The 27030-nt window shown below is 44.0% G+C and overlaps 1 protein-coding gene across 1 annotated transcript; it reads left to right on the top strand.

Moving 5' to 3' along the window:
• Positions 1 to 85: 85 nt before the first annotated feature.
• On the top strand, positions 86 to 26497 carry LOC138789177 (vomeronasal type-2 receptor 26-like). The gene is made up of 6 exons (XM_069967782.1): positions 86 to 168; positions 2167 to 2461; positions 10076 to 10321; positions 17807 to 18034; positions 24670 to 24793; positions 25578 to 26497. The coding sequence occupies exons 1-6, from the start codon at positions 86 to 88 to the stop codon at positions 26495 to 26497; spliced, it is 1896 nt and encodes a 631-aa protein (XP_069823883.1).
• The last annotated feature ends 533 nt before the right edge of the window (positions 26498 to 27030 follow it).

Below are 27030 nucleotides of genomic sequence, written 5' to 3' on the forward strand. Positions count from 1 at the left end.
GAAAAGTCAGTCTCCAGCACCGGCCTGTAGGCTCCAGATACAATCAGTGTATGAGGACTATGAATATGTACAGGACGGAGACATTATGGTCGGAGGAGTCGTCACTGTTAACAATCTTGCAGATTTTCATATGAATGGGATATCTCCAGGTTCTATGATGTGTCTTCTGTAAGTGCCAGAACATATGATATCAGGTACCATGGTGAATCTGCTGGAGGGGATGTTCTATGGTACATTATTATCGTCCAGGTACTGTAGAATGTGAACCAGGAGACCTTTCATATTTTGCAGTTTAGATAAAACTCTACACAGATCTACAGCATCGTCCTGTGAACGGACACAGAGAATTTATTATTTATTGTTTTCCAGTCAACAATCGGCATGGAAATAAAAATTGAAGAAATTTGGTAAATACGAGATCCATTAAAAGGCAAAACAAACAAACAAGAAAAAAAAAAAAACGTGGACATACCCAATATAGTAACTGACAGTGAAGAAAACCACACATTAACAGCCCTGCATGTATATATGATATAGAGATCCTGGTCACCGAGGAGATTTACTCCATAGAAGGAAGCAATGTGATCAATACAGAAGCCAGAGGGGGGATGGTGTGTGACTATGGGGTGGTGATGCCAGGCAGAGCTCCCTTACCATAATCCTACAGATCACTATATACATAGAGATAGCGGAGGGATGGTGTGTGACTATGGGGTGGTGATGCCAGGCAGAGCTCCCTTACCATAATCCTACAGATCACTATATACATAGAGATAGCGGAGGGATGGTGTGTGACTATGGGATGGTGATGCCAGGCAGAGCTCCCTTACCATAATCCTACAGATCACTATATACATAGAGATAGCGGAGGGATGGTGTGTGACTATGGGGTGGTGATGCCAGGCAGAGCTCCCTTACCATAATCCTACAGATCACTATATACATAGAGATAGAGGAGGGATGGTGTGTGACTATGGGGTGGTGATGCCAGGCAGAGCTCCCTTACCATAATCCTACAGATCACTATATACATAGAGATAGCGGAGGGATGGTGTGTGACTATGGGGTGGTGATGCCAGGCAGAGCTCCCTTACCATAATCCTACAGATCACTATATACATAGAGATAGAGGAGGGATGGTGTGTGACTATGAGGTGGTGATGCCAGGCAGAGCTCCCTTACCATAATCCTACAGATCACTATATACATAGAGATAGAGGAGGGATGGTGTGTGACTATGAGGTGGTGATGCCAGGCAGAGCTCCCTTACCATAATCCTACAGATCACTATATACATAGAGATAGAGGAGGGATGGTGTGTGACTATGGGGTGGTGATGCCAGGCTGAGCTTCCTTACCGTGATCCTACAGATCCCTATATACATAGAGGTAGATCATATGCAGCGTACAGTCATTTTATGAGATGGTTGGGTGGTCCGGTAGAGATTTGGCACTGGGGCTTAGGACTGGGTTACAAACTATAATTTTTTTGTTTGTTTGCTTTTCTGGAAACAATTTAAGATAAATAGAGTTATGGAAAACTAATAGTGATGAGAAGTGATGGGTATCTATAGAGCAGAATATTACTATGAGCACATGGCAGCATCTACTGTGACCTGTGGACTGGAGCCGTAACTAACCCTTCCCCCCTTCCCCAACAGAGAACAGTCTGGCCCCCAGGGGGTTCACTTTTGAGTAAAGAGCACCTTGTTAGTTGTTCAAGTCTCCCATTCTTTGCAAATGGACTCGTTACTCCAGTTGAACACTTGAGCATTTACAGTAAGTGTTTCATCAACTCTACTCACTCCCCTTAGTAACTCGAGTGACTGTTCTTGGGGTTGTACGGCGTCCCAGAAGTCAGACGTCACAGTCTATGCTGTATGCTGTGGAAAGAGGATAAGTTTGTAATCTGGAAAATCACTTTAAATACTAATCCTGTTTTAGGTTAATACTGCAAGGACGAGCAGTGATACGGAACAGTCAGGGTGGAAGGGTTTAGGACTTTTAAAACTAGACAATGGCTTTAAGGATTGGAAAACCCACTTAAATTGTGTGTGAGTTACCGTTTATACCACAATTATTAATGAATGGTAAATTGTTAACCCTCTATTTGCCAAGATCAATTGATATTGCATTTGACAGTTAATTAATCTCCTTATTTTTCAGTCCAATCTTCTATTACTATCAGCACTTATTGGCTTTCTTTTACGCTGTTGATGAAATCAATAATGATCTTTCTATTCTCCCAAACCTGACTCTGGGATATCACATCTATGACTCCTGTGCAGATCCCAGGAAGGCCATAAAGAGCATTTTACAGATATTATCTGGGCCCGGACACATTGTCCCCAACTACTCCTGCACTCGGAAGAAGAAGAAGGTGGTTGGATTTATTGGGGATCATTTCTCATCGACCACTTTACCTATAGCCCAGCTCCTGGGGATCTATCCCTACTCACAGGTTTGTAACATGGTCATTCTTCTTGCTGTTTAATGTAGTTAAAAGATTATAGCCATCTGGGATACTTATGGTCCCTTGAGGTGAGTGCTGACTTTAAGGCATCAAACTAAATTTTTGGATTGCTTCATAAATTGAGTTTCAAGACCTTGAGGTAAGGCCTTCAAAAATATCCTTGTGCTGAATGCCCTGTCAAAGAGAACGCTGGCGGTAGGGCAGGCCAGCACCTCCAAGGCGTAGCAGGACAGGTGTAGCCATGTTTCCAGCTCTGAGACTGAATCATTGTAGTGAGCAGAAGGATCAGGGAGATCAGGGTTACGGTCAGCCAAGTACTCCCTTAATATTGAAAACATTAACGTGTCGCTGTCGTTATAGCTTTCAAATCTAAATCAACAGTAGATGTAATATAAAGCAAGTTTGCAATATACATTAAGGGGGACATGTATCATCCAGCGTATTTTTATTTTTTTTTCGGCGTAAAGAGACGATTTGCAAATATTTTATTGGCAAATCGGCTTTTTGCGCCAGGTACGTGTGTGGGGGAGGGGGGGCGGGGAGGGGGTGTGGGGGGCAGAACGGGGAGGGGGGGATTTATCTTTTTTTTTTTTTAAAGATACACTGAAAACCTACTCCAGTACTCAGCTGGCGTAGGTTTTCGGCCATGCGCACCGGCTCGCACTGGATTTATGTAGAGGCAGTCCGCCTCTACATAAATCTCCATAGCGCAGGAGATGCGGGGGCATTTTTAAGTCCGGCGCAGAAAACGCCAGACTTAATAAATGTCCCCCTAATTATTTTTGTGTTATTATGCTGTAAAACAAAGCTGAACTTACCAGAAATCCAGGTCCAGTCTCCTGAAGGCAACTTTATAACAGCTATACTTATTGAATCCAGGTCCAGTCTCCTGGAGGCAGCTATATTACCATTATACTTACTGTATCCAGGTCCAGTCTCCTGAAGGCAGCTATATAACAGCTATACTCACTGTATCCAGGTCCGGTATCCTGAAGGCTGCTATATTACAGCTGTACTTACTGTATCTAGGTCCAGTCTCCTGAAGGCAGCTATATAACAGCTATACTTACTTTATACAGGTTCAGTCTCCTGGAGGCAGCAATATAACAGTAATACTTACTGTATCCAGGTCCAGTCTCCTGAAGGCAGCTATATTACAGTTATACTCACTGTATCCAGGTCCGGTCTCCTGAAGGCTGCTATATTACAGCTGTACTTACTGTATCCAGGTCCAGTCTCCTGAAGGCAGCGATATAACAGCTATACTTACTTTATCCAGGTCCAGTCTCCTGGAGGCAGCTATATTACCATTATACTTACTGTATCCAGGTCCAGTCTCCTGAAGGCAGCTATATTACCATTATACTTACTGTATCCAGGTCCAGTCTCCTGAAGGCAGCTATATAACAGCTATACTCACTGTATCCAGGTCCGGTATCCTGAAGGCTGCTATATTACAGCTGTACTTACTGTATCTAGGTCCAGTCTCCTGAAGGCAGCTATATAACAGCTATACTTACTTTATACAGGTTCAGTCTCCTGGAGGCAGCAATATAACAGTAATACTTACTGTATCCAGGTCCAGTCTCCTGAAGGCAGCTATATTACAGTTATACTCACTGTATCCAGGTCCGGTCTCCTGAAGGCTGCTATATTACAGCTGTACTTACTGTATCCAGGTCCAGTCTCCTGAAGGCAGCGATATAACAGCTATACTTACTTTATCCAGGTCCAGTCTCCTGAAGGCAGCAATATAACAGTAATACTTACTGTATCCAGGTCCAGTCTCCTGAAGGCAGATTTTCTGACTTGTGTTAGTTGTAAAAAGCAGACTAAACACAGGAATTCCAGCCAGTACAGAGAGTCACGGTTCAATGTGTCCATCAATCACATGACTGCCTTCTGTCTGTGAGCACTCAGAATTCCTCGGATACACAGGACTTCTTGTTTTCTGACAGTTTTTTAAGAAAAAAAACTGTCAGAAAACAGGAAGTGCCGTGTTCTCTATGATAACTAAAAAATAAATAATAAATGTAAATTGCAAACTTGCTTTATTTTACATCTACTGTTGATTTAGATTTTGAAAGTTATAGCGGCAGTGACGCTTTTATATTAACGTTTCCAAGAATTTTTATTGAGAAGTTTTACAATTTTTTCACGAGGAGGAAAATACGAAAGTGCAATAATGAAAATTGTCCGGGTCTTCTAAGGTTTATTTTACGGCCCTTGAGGTGAGTCCTACAAACATTAATTTTTAGGCCCTTGAGATGTGCCCAACAAACATGATTTTTAGGCCCTTGAGGTAGCCCCTACAAACATTAATTTTTAGGCCCGTGAAGTGGGCCCTCTAAAAGATTATTTTAAGGCCCTTGGCTGAGCCCTCTAAAAAATTATTTTGATGCCCTTAACCCTTTGAGGACCAGGCCAAAATGACCCAGTGGACCGCGCAAATTTTGATCTTAGTGTTTTCGTTTTTTCCTCCTCCCCTTCTAAGAGCTCTAGCACTTTCAGTTTTCAATCTACAGGCCATGTAAGGGCTTGTTTTTTTACAGGAATAGGTGTATTATGTAATGGCGTCTTTCATTTTACCATAACATGTATGACAGAATACCAAAATTATTATTTATGAAGATATAAATTGGTGAAATCGGAAAAAAGAATGCAATATGGTAACGTTTGGGGGTTCCTGTGTCTACGTCATGCACTATATGGTAAAAGTGACAAGATACTATTATTCTATACATCATCCCGAACACAAACATATGCAGGTTACACAGATTTTCAAATGTTATGTATTTTTTCTTTTTTATTAAATCTTTTTTTTTTTTGCAATTAATTATTAATAAAATTGGCCTATTGTGACGCTTATAGCGGTTTTAGTTTTTCACCTACGGGGCTGTATGGGGTGTCATGTATGGGGATAGCATATTTGTGAAGATCGGATGTTTTAATCACTTTTTTTTTTATATATATAATGTAACATCAAATCGGTAATTTAATCACTTTTTTTTTTATATATATAATGTAACATCAAATCGGTAATATTATATGTTTATTGATTTATTTATTTTTATATGTTTTATTTATATAATGGGAAAGGGGGGTGATTTAAACTTTTATTGGGGGAGGGGTTTTGGGGTAGTGTAATAGTGATTTTTACTTTTTTTTTTTTTTACACATTTTAAGTCCCTTTGGGGGACTTTCACATTAGTTTGATTTCATACACTGATCCTTGCTATGCATGCCATAGGCATAGCGTTGATCAGTGTAATAGGTGCTCTGCTGATTGAGCCTGCCTGTGCAGGCTCAGTGAGCAGATCGCCAATCGGACCGCACAGAGGAAGGTAAGAGACCTCCGGCAGACCGATACAATGATCAGGACCCCAGCAGTGTGTCCCAATCGGTAAGTGACAGGGGACTTCCTGCAGCCTGTCATTAATGGTGAGGTGCTGGCTGCTTACTGCAGCCGGCCCCCACCTCCTATGAAGCACGCTCCGCTCCGGAGCGCACTTTATAGCAGGAGAAACACCCTGGACGTACAGTTACGCCCAGGGTCATCTGGTGACAGACTTCCATGGCGTAACTGTATGTCCAGGGTCATCTAGGGGTTAAGGTGAGCCCTCTAAAAATTGTGTGTGTCTTTTATCATCCAGCCTTAAACATTTTTTATTTAATGGCCCACTTATACGGTGCTTGAAGAGGAGAAACAGGAGGAGGAAGTGATCTTGAGCAGACACATGGCACTTTATGTTTTGCTGCTTTCCACAGGTGGAGAAGCAAACTGTGGGTCAATCCAGTAGTACAGCCTGCCAGCACTGTCAGTTGACAGGCAGCTGCGCTCATCCATGATAATGCCCCTGGCAGCGCTGAATTTGTTCTTGGAGAGAACACCAATTGCAAAGCAGGCCAGCATCTCCAAGGCGTAGAGAGACAGTTGTTGACACAAGTTAACACTTGTCCCTCCTGCTCAAAATTGGCTCCACATTGGTGTAAGTTTCCCGAAGAGGTGCCATGAAAGTGTCCCACACCTTTGAGTGTTCCTTTGACTCTGGACGTGCTGGATTTTCCAAGACTATGGGCGGAACTTTTATCTTTGCCACAAGCAATGTTAGGTAGGAAGATTTGCATCATGTTCTGAATAAGTTCTCTTTGGTATTCCATCTATTGCTCCTCTCCTCTACCGGAATAAGAGAGGTTATCCTTATACCAGAGGTCAAGGTTTGTAAATATCCAGTATTGCTTGAGCTCCATATAACCATGACTTTGCTGCCCACACTAGAAGTATGACTCTCCATTTCCTCCTGCTCCGCCACCTTTTATGCCCCATCCACGCTGAACCAATGGAACAGACCCAACTTGAGTGCTACCATCTCCAGTGTAACCAACAGCCTCCTCCTCCTGTTCAACATCCTCCTCCTCGTCCTTCTGTTAATCCTGCTATTGCTGCTGAGAAGCCGACATAAGTGTGGTCTGAGTGTCAAGGTCCATTACACCTCCTCCCATCCCAGCCTTCTCTGTATGCAGCACGTTTTCCCTTGTAGTGATGAGGGATTCTTTTAGACTATGGCGTCATCGCAGCTTACCCTCTTGGTGGACTTTTCAAATATGCATAACAACGCGCATACGTCAGCTATCCATGGCCACTCATGGTTAGCAAACTATATACGGTGGTATGTCAGTGCAGATGCTGACAGAGTAGACCAGAGTCCTGCACGTTTTGTAAAAAAAATATAATACTTTACTGTGGTATGACTCAAGTTAAACAGTAAATAAGATAGCAGTAGTGCAAATCTTGACACGGAATGTTGGTGGTAACAATAAGGTAGAACCAGTGCTTATAAAAGTAGTAGGTGCTTTGCAGAGAGAGAAGAGGAGACGTGTTGCCAGAGAAGCCTTGCCCAAAGTATTAAGTGTGCTCTGCCGGAACAGGTGTATAAGTAAAAGAGATAAGAAATACTCGCACTCACAGAAGCCAATAGTGGCTCTGAACCGCCTTATGCCCCCTAGTTGCGACGTAACGGTCCTAGGTGGGTAATATGAGCCTCATTCGTTGGTTATGTTGGTGTAGCAGGCTTCCGAGGCTTCCCAGTCTGTGCAGTAAGATATATAGACCTTTACTCAGTAGCTTTGTCCTACTGGGGTCAGTTCCTTTTGCTTCAGGATACTGACCTGCACTTTTTGAGAAGTTCCTGGCATGGGCAAGGGTGTTCCTAGGTGGCTTATCTCCTCTAGGTAGAGTCTAGCACTGCATACTGATCTTAGTTACTTGCATAAATAAATGAGTAGCTGCTATCTTTTATCCCAGTCAGGCCAAAGCCAGGCCCTGTCATAACTCCAGCAGAGACTGGTTTGTTGTGTCCTCTCACACTGAATACTGGGTCTAAACTGAACACTTCCTCCACTAAGAACTAACTCCTCCATCAGCTACTGCTAAGTCGTTCGGTTGACGCCTATCAGGAACAACACCATCCTATATGCCCTACCACTCAGGAGGACGTTGCTCAGTCTACAATATTGAATATCAGCACAAGTGTGAGGGCCGGCAGAAGCCCCCAGAAGAATAAACCTGGCAGCCTCACACTGAAGATAACATCAGGCAGCAGCTAAAATTCCAAGCTAAGTTCTACTTGGAATCCCCCTGAATGTCTTAGACCCGGTGCAATTCTGGGCCGAAAAGCTAGACATCTGGTCACAGCTGGCAGATTTCGCGCTCACCATTCTGTCATGCCCATCCAGCAGCGTCGTATCGGAGAGGGTGTTCAGTGCCGCTGGGGCCATTGTGACCCCAAGGAGGACCAGGCTGTCTTGCCTCAGTGTAGAGAGGCTAATATTTCTAAAAATGAATCAAGCCTTGATAGGAGTGGATTACACCACCCCCCGCCTGACGATTGAAAGATTAGCCAGAAGTCAACACCCAGGCAGGTGCCAGGCTCTATCTAATTGATATGCACCCACCCAAAGTTTTATTTTATTTTTTTTATTTCAAGTTTGACCCCTTATGTCAAACATTTCTTAATATCATCCTGTAACAAATACCCATAGTTAATTGGCATATATTATAAATAAATAAATAAATAAATTAGTGCCCTGCCCAAATATTGTCAACACAGGCATATATTATCCACACCAGCTTAATTCTTTTCCAAAGAACTATCTGGAAACCCATGCCTCAAAACACTATTATCCAGACACACATCCCCACGACTATATTTCATAAAGAGGGCCTTTCACTTATTGTTAAGCTTAGCGGTGGGGTTTCAACCCTGGCCAAGGAACCTTACCCTTTGTGTCCCATTTTTCCGGATGTGCATGGTAACTGGACAATAACTGTTCTTTGGGTTTTTGAGATATCACAAGCACACTTAGAGCTCGAACAATAGTTACTGATAACGTGATTGTTGTGTGGCGTTTTAATGGCTCTTGTGGTTCTTAACGGGGTATATATCACAGAGGCTAATGTCCTCTAAATGTGATATAAGAAACCTCAATAGCTACTACCAGCAGCTATCTGTTGCTGAAAGGCAAGTTCTTTGCCTTGTTTAGAGTGCATTTATCTATGAATAGTCGCTTTTCAGTTTCTGCTGAGTAAAATCAGTAGCGGATGGGCTGCCGTTTTACAGCCACCGTCAGTACTATGGGGCAGGCGGATAAAACAAAGTTCAGTGCGGAACTACCTAGTTCAACTGCGTATTTCCCAAAGTCTACATAGTACTGACGGGTCTAACAATCCGCTGCTGGTTTTATGCAGCAGCCCTGGAGAAACATGTAAATGCACCATTAGCGTAAGGTTTTTTGGGAGTGACCAAAGCAAGGGTGGGACGGTCACTCCCATACCCTATCAGGGGTTTCCCCGTTCCCTGTTCATTTAAGCTAGAGATGGTTTGCAACACGAGATATGCGCTTTGTTAAAGCATTAACCTGGTGACGATTAGTTATGCAGGTCTCGGAAAAAGCCAAAGGCCCAGATTCATTAAGGTTTTGGAAGACATCATTTCCGCCATTTTTTTTTTTTTAAACAACATTCAGTACAGTGGGACAATCTTCCCCAACTTAAGGTTGTCTGCAAAAAAAAAAGTGTCAGTTCTAGAGCCCTCTAGGGCTAAGACATTGCCCTTGATGGGGCTTCCGCTTTACAATGTCTAATGCTGTCCTGTGAGAAAGACTCATTTTATGCCACTGATCCACTGGCGTCCAATGATGCCCATGAAGACCTTTTAACTTGAAGCTGCTGAGCTACCAATGTTCGTCAGACGTCATTTGACGCCGCTAATTTAGCAATGTATACCGTTGTCCTGGGAAAAAAATAAGTTTATGCTGCTGATCCACTGATGTCCATGGTGGAGATTGAATGATTGACAGGCTGATTGACATTTTTTAAAAATCAACAGGTTTTTTTTTTACTTTTGACACTGTCACAGCAACATGGGGTGAAAAATTCACCATTCTGTAATAGTCCCACTATTGTAGCTACCATGGTTTAACTGTTTTAAATGAAATTCGTTTATATGTAATTCGCAAACTTCGCGAAACGAATTTTCGAGTGATTCACTCATCTCTAATAACTATTATTATTATTATTATTATTAATAAAAAATTTTACAGATCAGTTACGGAGCCACAGACACAATGCTGAGCGAAAGACGTCTGTTCCCATCATTTTTCCGGACTGTTCCCGATGACCACACAACATATTCAGTCATATCTCATTTTCTGAGCTACTTTAGATGGACTTGGGTTGGAATCATAGCCTCTGATGATGAAGCTGGAGAAAGGGAAACACGTCTGCTAACGAACCTCCTCACCAGCCGTGGCATCTGTGTGGCCTATGTCATAAAATGCATCACTCAGGTAAAAGACAACATTATTGAAAGAAGTAAAGAAATAATAAGGAAGTCCTCTGCTCGGATTGTTATACTTTGTGGAACTCTTTCTTCCAGTATGCTGTGTTTTTTTCATCTGTCTCTGTCTGTGATGTATGACAGAACTTTAATCCTTAATCCCACCTTTTCTTCTCACATTGGATTTGCTGCATCTCAGCCACTGGTATATAATCTTAGTTTATTATTTCAACTTAAACTTGAAAATATTCCAGAGATGGAAAGTTACTTTCAAAGTTTCAATCCCCTGAGGAATCCTAAAGACATGCTCCTTGAAGATATCAGGATTGTATTTTTCCATTGTTTATCTGGTAAAAAAGAAAAGGATGAAATGTTTATAAAATTCTATGGATTATCTCTTCGTAAATGTAATGGAACAGAACCAATAGAACAAATTCTTAGATTCCAACTGAATGGGAACACTTTTCAAGTATATCAGGCTGTCCGTTCCCTGGCTGACACCTTCCACCATATGTACATCTCTCATGGCCAGTCTACAGACCATCAGATACATCAGCATACACACAAGGTGAGTCTATGGGGATAATATTCCCCCCACCATATGTACATCTCTCATGGCCATCCGTCTACAGACCATCAGATACATCAGCATACACACAAGGTGAGTCTATGGGGATAATATTCCTTCCACCATATGTATATCTCTCATGGCCATCAGTCTACAGACCATCAGATACATCAGTATACACACAAGGTGAGTCTATGGGGATAATATTCCTCCCACCATATGTACATCTCTCATGGCCACCAGTCTACAGACCATGAGATACATCAGCATACACACAAGGTGAGTCTATGGAGATAATATTCCTTACACCATATGTACATCTCTCATGGCCATCCGTCTACAGACCATCAGATACATCAGCATACACACAAGGTGAGACTATGGAGATAATATTCCTTCCACCATATGTACATCTCTCATGGCCACCAGTCTACAGACCATCAGATACATCAGTATACACACAAGGTGAGGAGTCTATGGGGATAATATTCCTTCCACCATATGTACATCTCTCATGGCCACCAGTCTACAGACCATGAGATACATCAGCATACACACAAGGTGAGTCTATGGAGATAATATTCCTTACACCATATGTACATCTCCCATGGCCATCCGTCTACAGACCATCAGATACATCAGCATACACACAAGGTGAGTCTATGGGAATAATATTCCTCCCACCATATGTAAATCTCTCATGGCCATCAGTCTACAGACCATCAGATACATCATCATACACACAAGGTGAGTCTATGGGGATAATATTCCTTCCACCATATGTACATCTCTCATGGCCATCAGTCTATAGACCATCAGATATATCAGTATACACACAAGGTGAGTCTATGGGGATAATATTCCTTCCACCATATGTACATCTCTCATGGCCATCAGTCTACAGACCATCAGATACATCAGCATCCACACAAGGTGAGACTATGGAGATAATATTCCTTCCACCATATGTTCATCTCTCATGGCCACCAGTCTACAGACAATCAGATACATCAGTATACACACAAGGTGAGGAGTCTATGGGGATAATATTCCTTCCACCATATGTACATCTCTCATGGCCATCAGTCTACGGACCATCAGATACATCAGTATACATACAAGGTGAGTCTATGGGGATAATATTCCTCCCACCATATGTACATCTCCCATGGCCATCAGTCTACGGACCATCAGATACATCAGTATACACACAAGGTGAGTCTATGGGGATAATATTCCTTACACCATATGTACATTTCAATGGCCACCAGTCTACAGACCATCAGATACATCAGTATACACACAAGGTGAGACTATGGGGATAATATGGAGACAAAAGTCATGTTGTCTCTGAAAGAAAGAGGTCATTTTTTGTGGCAATGGATAACCCTGTTCGACCCCCATGCATAACCTAAGCTTGTGTCAGGTAGGGTACTGGAAAGACACGTGACAAGTGCAGCCCTAGACTGGCACCCGCCCCAGCTGTCCCTACCTACTTGCCACAAACAGTACTTAAGGTTACAGTGGACAACTGGTTGACAATCCTCACACTAAATAAGTGCAACACAAAATAGGACAAGACAAACCAACACAATAAAGAATGGTCAGGATACGAGGTCAGCAACACACGGGCAGCGAAGGTACAGAATCAGAATCCAGGAAGCAAAGTCAGGGTACAAAATCCAAAAGATCAGAATCACAACAACAAACAGTCAGGAGAACGGTAGGGCAAGGCTCAAGGCGCTATCACAGGCAATAGGATAAAACCAGGGGCTGGGATTTATAGTGGTCAGGAACCTAGGTTCTGACAGCTAACTGGCTAGGTCAGCTGTCAGTCAGCATCAAGGGTACACCTAATGCCGATCGACTGGGGGTGGTGAAGCCCCGGCTACATACAAAACCAAAAGTAAACATAGCAGGCTGATTGTCGGGGACGCGATTGGCGGGCCCCCAGCAACCAGTTCGCTCATCAGCAGAACGTAGTGACGTCTGAGCGCGGCCTGAGACCAAGAAGTGCAGAACGGCTGCTAGGGACGCCATTGGTGCTAGGGGCTAGCAACCGCCCCTGTCTGTTGTGAAGGACGCCATCTGCATTACTCCCAGCTGAGTCGCGTGCCTCGGCAGAGGCAGGAACCGGGCGCGTGGCTCGATTACTGACAGAACCCCCCCCTCTGAGGAGGGGCCTCTGGACCCTCACGAGGACCTCCAGGCTTGGTAGGAAACCTTAAATGAAATTTCCTAAGCAAATCAGGGGCATGGAAATCTCGTGCTGACACCAAAGTACGCTCCTCTGGACCATAACCCTTCCAATGGAATAAATACTGGACTGAGTTAAGCATCCTTCTGGAGTCCAAGACGTGTTCAATCTCAAACTCAATCTCCCCTTGGACCACCCCCGGAGAGGGAGGAGAATGAGTACTCACTGGAGGAATGTATTTTTTCAGCAGACTTTTGTGGAACACTTGATGTACTCTAAGTGATTATGGATTTCAATTATAGAGAAAGGACCAATGAACCTGGGAGCCAGCTTGGCAGAGGGTACGCGGAGGGAGGTGTAGATTTTTAGTAAATAACCACACTTTATTCCCTATGACATAGCCAGGTCCAGGACTAAGTTTACGATTGGCGAATTTTGTATATTGTTCCTGTGAGACAGTTAAAGTTGCCAGACTCTCTGCCCACACTGTGCACAGTTTCTTTGTCAATTGTTTGATGGACGTAAATTGTGTTTCGGAATTGGGTAACACGGAATATTTGGGATGAAACGCATAATTACAAAAGAACGGTGTCTGTTGGGTAGAGGCCTTTACATAATTATTTAGAAAAAAAACTCTGCCATCGGTAGGTATTCTAAACATTTAGCCTGATTGTCAGACACATAACATCTCAAATATTGGATGACTGACTGGTTTGTGCGTTCTGTCTGACCATTAGTCTCAGGATGGAATGCTGACGAATATGACAAGGTATTCCCCAGAAGCTCACAAAACGCCTTCCAATACCTAGAAACAAACGGTACCCCGTGATCAGAGACAATATTCGTAGGAACCCCATGCAAGCAGAGGATATGACGTACAAACAATCTAGCCAATGTTTTAGCTTTAGGTAGTTTTTTCAAAGCCACTAAATGACATATTTTACTAAAACGGTCGACCATCACCCACAGTACAGTTTTCCCTTGTGACGAGGGGAGATCAGTAACAAAATCCATCGACAGATGGGACCACGGACGAGTAGGCAAGGGCATGGTAGTGACCGTGGGGTCTTAGGCCTTATTCACACGTTCCGTAATTTACGGATCCGTATTTCCGGATCCGAGTTAGTGCACATTGAAGTCTATTGGGCTATTCACACGATCAGTAGCAGAAATGGATGAAAATCAATCCGTAAAAAAAAAAGGACATGTCCTAGTGCGGACCGGGTGCGGACCCATTTTTTTTTGCGGATCCTCTCATTGAAATCAATTGGTTACGGATTGTTTACGGATTGTAACATGTTGGCATCCGTATTTCCGCAAAAAAATCCGGATGAAGTGCATTGAAAAGCATTGAGTGCATTGAGTAGTAAAAAAATGGAATTACGGAAATACGGATGGAATACGGATGGAATACGGATGGAATACGGATGTCCAATCCGCAATTTCTCACGGGTTGTTTCAGGACCAGAAAAAAATACTGAACGTGTGCATAAGGCCTTAGCCCGAGCACATGTTTCACAAGCCTTAACATACTCAGACACATCTTTTTGCCACATGGGCCACCAACAGGAACGGGACAGCAAGTCCCCTGTACCGGCAATCCCAGGATGACCTGCTAGATTGGATGTATAAACCTCTCTCAGAACCTCCAATATCAAGTTTAGAGGTACAAATAATTTACCAGTAGGAACACCTGGTGGTGCATTCCCCTGAGAGTTCAGGATGACATTGGCAAGATCAACAGTCATGCTAGCAAGAACTGTACCAGGGGTTAGGATGGTTTCAGATTTCTCCTCAGTACTTCTGCTATCTCCGAAACTTCTGGACAAGGCGTCGGCCTTGACATTCTTGTTACCCGGGCGATATGTAACCACAAAATCAAAGCGGGTAAAAAACTGTGCCCAGCGGACTTGTCGGGGGTTAAGTCTTTTGGCGTTGAACAGATATGGCAGGTTTTTATGGTCCGGGCCCCCTCCAGATATGGACAGTAATCTAGTGCCGGGCCCCCTCCAGGAAATGTCTTCATTCTTCCAGGGCCCATTTAATGGCTAATAGTTCTCTATTATATTACCGACATCATAAATATGTTCAGAACTGGAGAATTTCCTGGAGAAAAAGGCCACCGGGCGCATGTTGGTATATGGTTCTCTACCTTGAGATAATACTGCTCCTACTCCTGAGTCAGATGCATCAACCTCAATGACAAATGGGAGTTCCAAATCAGGGTGTACCAATACAGGAGCTGAGGAAAAGTTGAGTAAAAGCAACTTCTGCCTCTGGATGCCAGGGAATTGGGTTCGGACCTTTCTTAGGTAGATTGGTCAGTGGTTTAGCAATAAGGGAAAAGTTTCTGATAAACTTTCTGTAAAAGTTTGAGAAACCAATAAATCTCTGAAGTTCTTTCAGAGTGGTAGGTTTAGCCCACTCCATGACTGTTGCTAAGGACGCCGTCGGCGCGCCCCTAGCAACCGGCCCTACCTTTCGTGAAGGACACCGTCGGCGTTACTCCCAGCTGAGCCACGCACCTCGGCAGAGGCAGGAACCGGGGGCACGGCTCTATCCCTGACAGCTTGCTTGTAATCAGTTACTATGAATTGATCCATTTGTCGATATAACTTGGACCAAGAACTAAAAGAAATCATGCGTGTAGTCCAAAACTCCCCCAATGACGTGGAGAAACTTTTCCATGATGGAAGAAACGTGTTAAGCAAATAGACTATGGGTAGTGATTGCTGACATCTCATAATGAGTCACTAGTGCAACCAGGCAGAAAGGAAAGCTAATGGTATACCAGACTGTATATACAATGGTATGCTGGGCTGTATACATAATGGTATGCTGGGCTTTATATATAATGGTATTCTGGGCTGTATATCTGTGTATATATATATATATATATATATATATATATATATATATATATTATGGTATGCTGGACTGTTTATATATAATGGTTTATATATATATTTATATATAATTCTTGGACTATATATATATATATATATAATGATATGCTGGGCTGTATATATAATGGTATGCTGGGATATATATATATATATATATATATATATATATATATATATATATATTTATATATATATATATATATATATATATATATAATGATATGCTGGGCTGTATATATAATGGTATGCTGGGATGTATATATATAATGGTATACTGGGCTGTATATATAATGGTATACCGGGCTGTATATATAATGGTATGCTGGGCTGTATATATAGTGGTATGCTGGGCTGTACATATATGTGTATATGATGGTATGTTGGGCAGTATATATAATGGTATGCTGGACTGTATATATAATAATACGCTGGACTGTATATATATATATATATATAATGGTATACCGGGCTGTATATATAATAATACGCTGGGCTGTATATATATATATATATATATATATATATATATATATATATATATAATGGTATACCAGGCTATATATATATTGGTATGCTGAGATGTGTACATATAATGGTATGTTGGTGTGTGTGTGTATGTGTGTGTATATACAGTATATATAAAAAAAATATATATATATATAGGTACCCAATTGAATATCCGAGTACCCAATACGTTGGGCTGTACATACTGTATAATGGTATAACCAGTGGGAAGATGGAGATTGTGATCCTGCTGTATAGAGCTCTAGTGACATCACATCTGGAATACTGTGTCCCAATTTGGAGATAATTATTATTATTATTATTATTATTATCAAAAGGCCTTCCCATTGGTCCATTGGAAAATGTATTTGGCAGTAAGTGAACCCTTCTCTCTATGATCGGGTAAAGTGCTACATGAGTGATTAGTTTCATCCACTCACTAAGGTAGAATCAGTGAGTTTGCACAGCTGATAATGGCGTCAGGATCTGAGCCCAGTAACTGCAGGTTGTCAGGAGCTCCTGAGCCCTCTGGCCACCTGAACCACTGGCTCTTTTTTTTAGAACACAGAGCAGGAGTGGACCGCGCTGCAGCAAGTCTTTTCTCTGCTCGTTCTCCTGACCAGTGCAGGTCAGGAGAACACTCAGATTCAGAACAATCAAAACTTTTGAGATGTCTCTATGATTTTACAAACGACAGTCGGAAAGTCAGTGCAAGGTAGAAGGTGAAGGGCGCAGTCAAACACCTTGTAAAACAAAGACGCATGGTGGCCCCCAGGCACTTGAAGTCTCTGTTTTAGAAGCGGTCGGACTCTGGTCTTCACCTTCTACCTTATACTTCCTTTCCTACTGGTCTGACCCAAGACGCTGTTGGCTCTTCATCCCTGGTACCTCGGAGCGGCTTCATTGAGCTCCTAACCATACCTTATGCGTATTGATGTTTTGCTCTGAGCGAAATTGTACCAGTTGATACAGCTCGCTTCTCTACATTTCTCCTCATCGCTAGGGATTCACCCCTTTACAATCGGCAGTGACACTTTAACTTACCATCCATAAATCAGAAACTTCAGACTCTGTTAATGTCCCTAACTGCTCAGGGGACTTTATAGCATTGATTCAACCTACAAAATTTCCGCTTCCGCTGTATGTAGGGGACTTGACACAGCATGAAAAACTCCCAGACAATGACAGTACTTGGTGGTTGAGGGAACTGGACACAGTAGGGGCCACTTTCATCCATATTGAGATTCTTGTATGGTTGTGTGGTTTTCTGAAGATATCTAGATTTAGACGTTACTGATTTAACCTACAATTTTTTGACAGTTTCACAATTTTTTAGAAGAAATGATGTGTTCAAATAAATCTCGAGAAGGCAAAAGTTTCAACAGAAAAAGGGATAAAGAATTATGTTATTACATCTACAATATCATTTCATGGAATTATCGTAACGTAACGTTAAACACAGTGGGAGGATACAATCTAAGCTCTGTGAATGGCTTGGGATTTTGGGTTGGTCAACAAAGAATAATATGGAAAAATAACCCAAAAGAGGTGAGTTCCTGGATTATCTCCATGCTTATATCACAGAATGCAGTCGTGTTCTCTATTTATGTTATAATCTGCACAAGGTCTGAGAACCAGCTCCAATCCTGAGAGCACAAGGAAAGCAATCTCCTGATTTACAAGGGGTGGCTCCTGTAAGAAAACCACCAAAACCACCATATTAAGTGTCCCTATAAGTCAATGTAATGACGAGGGTTAAACCAAGGCCAAGGCCTTGGTTTTTCCCTTGTCATTACATTGACTTATAGTGCAACTTAATATGGTGGTTTTGGTGGTTTCCGTATAGGAGCCACCCCTCTGCTGGGTCCTTTCCGGAAGGATATCTGGCTAGTCCTGTGTTTTGAGACTCTTTGATGAGGCTCCACGGGCTCTTCTTTTGCATATTCATGTTTCCCAGGGGGCAATGCACCTAGGATTTCACTGCATTGAGCGCTTCCACTAGCAGCCGGTAGTGTTATCGTTTGGCTGGTCTCCCTGAGATCAGCAATCTGTTTCTGGTTTACAAGGACAAAGATCTCCTGATTTGGTAAAGGGGTCTTTGACAGAAAACACCATTTCTCTCTCTAAAAATGCTAAATATGAATTTTCCAACCTAAAAGCCCCTGGAGTCCGTCCCCTGCCTCCAACTTACAAGCCCCTGGAGTCCCCATGGCAATCCCCTGCCTCCAACCTACAAGCCCCTGGAGTCCCCATGTCCGTCCCCTACCTCCAACCTACAAGCCCATAGAGTCCCCATGGCCATCTCCTGTCTCCAACCTACAAGCCCCTGGAGTCCCCATGTCCGTCCCCTGCCTCCAACCTACAACCCCCTAGAGTCCCCATGGCCATCTCCTGTCTCCATCCTACAAGCCCCTAGAGTCCCTACGGCCATCTCCTGTCTCCAACCTACAAGCCCCTAGAGTCCCCATGGCCATCTCCTGTCTCCATCCTACAATCCCATAGAGTCCCCATGGCCATCTCCTGTCTCCAACCTACAAGCCCCTGGAGTCCCCATGTCCGTCCCCTGCCTCCAACCTAGAGTCCCCATGGCCATCTCCTGTCTCCATCCTACAAGCCCCTAGAGTCCCTTTGGCCATCTCCCGTCTCCATCCTACAAGCCCCTAGAGTCCCTATGGCCATCTCCTGTCTCCAACCTACAAGCCCCTAAAGTCCCCATGGCCATCTCCTGTCTCCATCCTACAAGCCCCTGGAGTCCCCATGGCCATCTCCTGTCTCCATCCTACAAGCCCCTAGAGTCCCCATGGCCATCTCCTGTCTCCAACCTACAAGCCCCTAAAGTCCCCATGGCCATCCCCTGCCTCCAACATACAAGCCTCTAGAGTCCCCATGGCCATCTCCTGTCTCCATCCTACAAGCCCCTAGAGTCCCTATGGCCATCTCCTGTCTCCATCCTACAAGCCCCTAGAGTCCCTATGGCCATCTCCTGTCTCCATCCTACAAGCCCCTAGAGTCCTCATGGCCATCTCCTGTCTCCATCCTACAAGCCCCTGGAGTCCCCATGGCCATCTCCTGTCTCCATCCTACAAGCCCCTGGAGTCCCCATGGCCATCTCCTGTCTCCATCCTACAAGCCCCTGGAGTCCCCATGGCCGTCTCCTGTCTCCATCCTACAAGCCCCTGGAGTCCCCATGGCCATCTCCTGTCTCCATCCTACAAGCCCCTAGAGTCCCCATGGCCATCTCCTGTCTCCAACCTACAAGCCCCTAGAGTCCCCATGGCCATCCCCTGCCTCCAACATACAAGCCTCTAGAGTCCCCATGGCCATCTCCTGTCTCCATCCTACAAGCCCCTAGAGTCCCTATGGCCATCTCCTGTCTCCATCCTACAAGCCCCTAGAGTCCCTATGGCCATCTCCTGTCTCCATCCTACAAGCCCCTAGAGTCCTCATGGCCATCTCCTGTCTCCATCCTACAAGCCCCTGGAGTCCCCATGGCCATCTCCTGTCTCCATCCTACAAGCCCCTGGAGTCCCCATGGCCATCTCCTGTCTCCATCCTACAAGCCCCTGGAGTCCCCATGGCCGTCTCCTGTCTCCATCCTACAAGCCCCTAGAGTCCCTATGGCCATCTCCTGTCTCCATCCTACAAGCCCCTGGAGTCCCCATGGCCGTCTCCTGTCTCCATCCTACAAGCCCCTGGAGTCCCCATGGCCATCTCCTGCCTCTGTAAATTCCATGTATTATAATTCTCTAATATGAGAAATAAGGCCTCACATATTAATTCAATTGTTTCCTTATCGTTACTTGTTTCCAATAGCAATTGTCTTATACAGTTGACACCTAATTTCTGAGGAATACAGAAAGCTTTCTACATCCATGGGTTCTAAAAAATAAAAATAAAAATATCCAGATTAGAAAAACATGGCCGATTTCTTCCAGAAACAGCATGAGCTCTTGTCTTCAATTCAGGTGGGGTTTTGCAATTAAGTTCCATTCACTTCAGTGGAACTGAGTTGCAATTTCGCACCCAAGCTTGAAACAAGAGTCATGCTGTTTCTGGAAGATAGTGGCCATGTTTTTCTAATCTGGATAACAGCTTTAATTAGTGGCCTTAAAGCGACTCTGTACCCACAATCTGCCCCCCACCACCTCACCACCACTTGTACTTCGGATAGCTGCTTTTAATCCAAGATCTGTCCTGGGGTTCGTTCGGCAGGTGATGCAGCTATTGTCCTAAAAAACAACTTTTAAACTTGCAGCCCCATGCCCAAAGGTACTTAGAAAGATGGATTCTACCCTCAAAACTCTGGGACGACCAAAGGGACCCTCCAGTGATTTTTGTTACAATGTACTAACATGGGTACTTAGAGAAAATAGCAGAAAAATTACTAAATTCCCTGTCAGAATTAGTGATGAGTGAACATGTTCGTAAATGCTCATATGTTTGTACTAACATGACGCTGATTGTTGGTATTTGCCGATAACGGACAATTTGTTCATTGATCGGAAAGGTTATAATGATCATTTTAGAATATTTTTGAACAGGCAAATGTTTATCTCGGAATGTATGTGTCAGGAATCAGGTGATACGGACACGACAAGACAATGAGCCCTAGGTTTGAACCCACCCACTGTCACCTGCCTGCTTGCCTCAATCGACCCTAGGCGGTCGCGGACAACCACGAAGACATTCCCTACGCTGCGTAAGTGAACACACAGAACAATACAGACAGACAAACACAATAGAGAGTAATGAACGATCCGGGTCAAACCACACTAGCACACTAGCACTAGGTACAGAATCAGGAAAACAAGGAATAGTCTAAGTCCAGGCAAAGGTCAAAACACGAGTAGTCAAGCAAAAGGAATCAGGACGGGGATAACAGGAAAAGGACAGGGAGAGCTGGGACTAGAACTGATCTATGAACTGATCTAATAACCAGCGATGTACTGCTGGGTGGCTCTGAACTATATACCAGAGGGAGGGTCCTGGACCATAGCTAATTGGTCCGGACTCCTAATGAGCAAAACACAGCAGCTGCACCGCTGCATGCAGAGTGGCTGAACTGAAAGCCACTCACCCTGAGCGCAATGCCACTCAGCTGTGTCTCGGCCGGCCGACAGCCAGTCACGTGACCCCACGGCGTCTCCGGTCGCTAGGGACGCCGTCGGGTCTCCGTGACGTCACTCGGCCCCGGCCGGCGGAGGCGGAGTGACGGCGCTGCGCTCCAGCCGGGGCAGACATCGCTGGAGCGCGGTCAGGTAAGTTGCTGACAGTATGCAGTTGCATAAGTTTCCTCCCAACAATTTGAAACTGGAGAGATTAAAAACACCGGGGGCGCACATAGTGTGTTACTGCAAACTGGACATTCAAATAGAAATGGTGGCTTTGGAGCCGCTCACCTGGGGTGGTCGTGCAAGAAGCCCGACACCGCCGATCGCATAATCAGACAACGAGCCTCTTGCAGCCAGTCCGCGGGACGGGAGATCCCGGTGGAGAATCAATGGAAGGTTATATTCCAGCTGGAGGTACAACTGTGCAGAAAGATCCGGGACTTTTAGTGGCGCTGACGGCATCAGATAAACATCACTCCTTCAATGATGGGAGTAGTAGTACTTGATGTAAAATCAAAGCTTGATGTAAAAATTAAAGTTTTATTGCAGGAATTACGCGTTTCAAGGCACAGCCTCTTCATCAGATTTGCATCAAATCTGATGAATCTGCGAATCTGATGAAGAGGCTGTGCCTTGAAACGCGTAATTCCTGCAATAAAACTTTAATTTTACATCAAGCTTTGATTTTACATCAAGTACTACTACTCCCATCATTGAAGGAGTGATGTTTATCTGATGCCGCCAGTGCCACTAAAAGTCCCGGATCTTCCTGCATGGTTGTACCTCCAGCTGGCATAACCTTCTATTGATCCTCCCAACAATTTGAAAGAGTCAATGAATGCGTGGGGAAGGAAGGGCACAACAGGTAATATAGTAGCCATGTTCATTACTGTGATTGGTTGTACGATTAGCGTCTTTAGGTACCTTACATTAATGTGATAAAAACGCGATGCTGGGGAAAATTTTCTCAAAGTCTTTCCTGATTCTTGTGCCGTTCAGTAGGGAGAGTGAAACGAGCAGGGTGTCATGGCCGCCCGCTCTTACCGGCCGGCCCGCTCCTCCTCCAGTGTCACGGTCCCCGGCTCTACTCGCCCGGTCCATTGCGGCAGCCCCCACGTGTCCCCCCCGGGCTACTGCAGCTGTCTCCCCTTCGCCTCCTGTCTCCTGGTCTCTGCACCGCATCGTCCCGGCATCTCTGAGCCGACGTGCGCGTCCACGCCTCCTAGGGCGCGCGCGCCGGCTCTACGGTACCTTATGGTGACCACGTCATTATTATTGGTTCTGGCTGTTTCCTGCCCCAATAAAGCTCAGCCCCTTCCTGTTCCCCTTGACGGATCTATAGTGCACATTGCCTATCAGAGAAAGCGTTCCTCTAGTTACTGTGATTTCCAGTGTACCAGTTCTTTGCTCACGTTACCTGACTTCGTCCTTGTCTGCCGCCTGCCCTGACTTCTCTGCCTGTCCCTGACTACCTTCCTGCCTTGCGTCCTTGTACTTCACCTCTCCTCGCCACCAACACAAGCAAGTTGCACCAGGGGTAGCAACCTGGGGGTCGCCTGCCCAGCAAGTCCATCCTGTCTTGCGGCGGGCTCTGGTGAAGACCAGCGGCCCCTTAGACTCCGCTCCCTGGTGCGGCTTTACCGCCATCGCTTGTGTGGGCTACGCGGATCCACTACCTCCGGTCATTACAGAGGGACAGCATCTGATTTTGGTTGGGCAGCAATATTCACAGCGGTAGTTAGTCAGTGTAGGGAGGGAGAGCTGACCTAGTAGGGCTTAGAATGTTGTGCAATTGTCAGTGTAGGGAGGGAGAACTGATCGAGTAGGGCTTAGAATGTTGGGAAATTGTCAGTGTAGGGAGGGAGAGCTGACCGAGTAGGACCCAACAGTCCTTTTTAGGGCTAATATATGTATAGATTGCTGTGTGCCAGTGATCGCAGAGTGTAATTAATAAAGACAGTAGTTTATGCGTCATTGCCAATATACACACGGGCGAATAAAAGATACGCTAAAGTTATACAATTGATTCGCTATTGCGTATTTTACGATTTGCACCTGATAACGCGTATGCATTTGGGGGCAGCACGGTGGCTCAATGGTTAGCATTGTAGCCTTGCAGCGCTGGAGTCCTGTGTTCAAATCCCACCAAGGGCAACATCTGCAAAGAGTTTGTATGTTCTCTCCTTATTTGCGTGGGTTTCCTCCGGGTACTCCAGTTTCCTCCCACATTCAAAAACATACAGATAGGCGAAGCGTGCTATACAAAAAAAAAAAAAGTACAGCTTGTAAACAAGGTAAAACAACGTCCGTTCTGTGTGAACAAGTCTTTTTTTTGTGCGTTATTTGTTAGGCTGCTGGTGAACAGTGGCCGTTGTTCGCTTCAGTGAGTGTATGACCGGCCGTAGTTTGCCTTAACTCCTATCCAAAAGATCTCAGATAGAAAAGAACGCCCGTTGTTTTCCAAAAAAGTGTGTTGTGTGAACAAAGCCTAATGCGGACGTGTTATTGCTATTTTGTGGGCCAGTAGAATTACAAAATGAATCTTTTCATCATTCCATCAGGAGCCATGAAATAGGAAAGAGGACGAGCCCAAGGAGCCAAGAACGGTCTTTTTTATGGCAACTCCCTGGCATTCGGAAAACAAATGCTGATCACGATATGATTACTAGCCATAGATTTATCTATTCTTTTCTTTTCTTTTTTCTTTATTTTAACAAGAAAATTTTTAATTTTGCAATTATTCACCTGGAGGAAACCTGCTCTAGTTGTTAGAACACCCATCATTCCTATTTAGATTAGCTTATAGTTGTTGTTGTTATTTATATTATTATTATTATTATTATTATTTATTTTTTTGTCAGAAACCTGTCGGGCAGTACAAATGCACAATGTATCTTACAAGACAAATCAGCTCCCATTGCAACTTTCCTCTTGTGTATGCCGCACCACCTATGGGCATTCTAAATAATACAATAAGAAGTATTATGGCCAGTTCTTTACATCCATGGCCACTTTAACATTTAGGCCCACAATTTATATATATTGATCTACACTTTTTTGTCTTTTTTTCAGGTTCCCAGGTCACAATGCTCAGCAAGCTGTTTACCTGGACAGAGAAAAGTGACAACATCTAGTATATACTTATGCTGCTATGACTGCACCCAATGTCCAGAAGGAGAAATCTCCAATGTGTCAGGTAGATAATAACGTCTTTTTATACAGATTTGTTTCTCTCTTGTTTGTCAGCTCCACCAGTCAGTGACTACTCTGCAGACCCAACCTTGTAATATGGAGCAACAAAGCCCAGATTTCTGTATTGGGGTTAGAGCAGGCATGGGGAATATTTGACTATACACCTGTTGAAAAACTAGTTCCCATCATGCAAGGAAAAGAATATTATACTTTTGAAACAGCTGGAGGACTGAAGATGTCCCATCCCTGAGTGTGAGGGAGAAAACTTTTATTTCTATACTCTGTTCACTAAAATGGCCAGAGCCAAGTCTTATGCTGCGTTTACACTTAACGATTATTGGCCCGATCGTACGATTAGCGATGTCGGATTTACGATTTTTTTTTTATAACGATCAGCGTTTAGATGGTACGATATATGGTACGAATATTCGCACTGCGATCGTTTAAGCCTATCTCACACATTGGTTAAATCGGCGAACGACTGTTCACACGGAATGATTTGCGAATTTTTTGCGTACGATGAACGACGATTTGATGACCTGATGAAAGATCAAAACGTACGATTTATCGTGCGTCGTTCGATCGTTCGCTGCGTTTACACGTACGATTATCGTTTGAATTCGATCGTTATCGCGCAAATTCGTACGATAATCGTCACGTGTAAACGCACCATTACTGTGATATAATTGCTTGACCAGTTATTATCTATTCATTTTATAGAGACACCGAACGAGCAGCACATGTGACCACAAGGAATAAGCGTCTCTCACATAGACTTTCTATTACAGATAGTGAGAACTGCAGGAAATGTCCAGAAGACGCCTGGTCAAATGAGAACAGAACATTGTGTGCGATGAAGGAGATGGAATATTTATCTTATACTGAGGACATCATTTCTATTGCTTTTTCCTCTTTAGCCACTTTCTTCTGGATTCTGACTCTTCTCATTCTTATTATTATTGTTTCCCAACGTGACACGGCGATCGTGAGAGCGAATAACAAGAACCTGAGCTTTGTCCTCCTGGTCTCCATCATGCTGAGCTTCCTCTCTGTCTTCTTGTTCCTCGGTCATCCTGTGGATACAACCTGCAGGTTACGTCAGATCTCTACTGGAATACTACTCTCAATATCCATCTCTTCATTGTTGGCCAAGACCATCATGGTTTACATGGCATTCAGAGCCACCAAGCCTGGAAGTGTGTGGAGCAGATGGAGTGGAGTAACGCTCCCTAACTGTGTGCTCCTGATCTGCTCCTCTGTCCAGGGGGTCATCTGTATGAGTTGGGTGACCCTCTCTCCCCCCTTCCAGGAGCTGGACACACACTCTTATAAGGAGAAGATGGTAGTTCAGTGTAATGAAGGGTCAGATCTTTGCTTCTACTCTGTCCTGGGTTATATGGGGATTCTGGCCGCTGTTAGTTTTATTACAGCTTTCTTAGCCAGGACATTACCGGACAGTTTCAATGAGGCCAAGTACATCACCTTCAGCATGCTGGTGTTCTGCAGTGTCTGGATAGCCATGATCCCGGCTTATCTCAGCACCAAAGGCAAATACATGGTGGCCGTGGAGATATTTGCCATCCTGACCTCTAACGCTGGACTGTTGGGCTGTATATTCTTCCCCAAATGTTATATCATTCTGCTCAAGCCGGAACTAAATACAAGACAACATATTCTAGGGTCTAAAAACTCTATGTTGCATCATTGATCCCGGCTTTCTTGAATATCAAAAGCAAAAACATAATGGCTGTGGAGACTTTACTATATGCTCCAGTGCAAATAACTACTTACATTTTCATAGTTACCATAAATGTAATAAATTCTAAATTAAGCAATAAAAGATAAAATTTCTAAAATACAAACTGTATTGTGTTATACTAGTGATTAGTGATGAGTACTAAAATGCTTGGGTGCTCGTTATTTGAGACGAGTATTTCCCGATACTCGAGTGCTTATTTCGAGTATTGAACCCCATTGAAGTCAATGAGAGACTCAAGCATTTTTGCAGTTCGGTAGGGGGAAGGTTGTGTGAAAACCTGTCAACCTCAGAAAATGATGCAAACAAAACGAAAACAGGAAACAGCAGGGGCAGCATGTATGGATGCCTCTGAGGCTGCCTTATCGCACCATAATGCTAAATTCTGGGCAACAGCCTGGTTAAAACAGAGGTAGGCATATGGACCACCCAAAAAACTCAACCTGATACAGAATGGCAGTGAGAACACAGGGAACCATTAAAAC

The sequence above is a fragment of the Dendropsophus ebraccatus genome, chromosome 4, assembly GCF_027789765.1.
Source record: "Dendropsophus ebraccatus isolate aDenEbr1 chromosome 4, aDenEbr1.pat, whole genome shotgun sequence".
NCBI lineage: Eukaryota > Metazoa > Chordata > Amphibia > Anura > Hylidae > Dendropsophus > Dendropsophus ebraccatus.

Bases quoted from the DNA above. Each gene is read 5' to 3' on its own strand.
- LOC138789177 (XM_069967782.1), top strand. From the start codon at position 86: ATGGTCGGAGGAGTCGTCACTGTTAACAATCTTGCAGATTTTCATATG. The intron at 169-2,166 runs GTAAGTGCCAGA...CTTATTTTTCAG, and splicing joins GGTTCTATGATGTGTCTTCT to TCCAATCTTCTATTACTATC. The intron at 24,794-25,577 runs GTAGATAATAAC...TTTCTATTACAG, and splicing joins AGAAATCTCCAATGTGTCAG to ATAGTGAGAACTGCAGGAAA.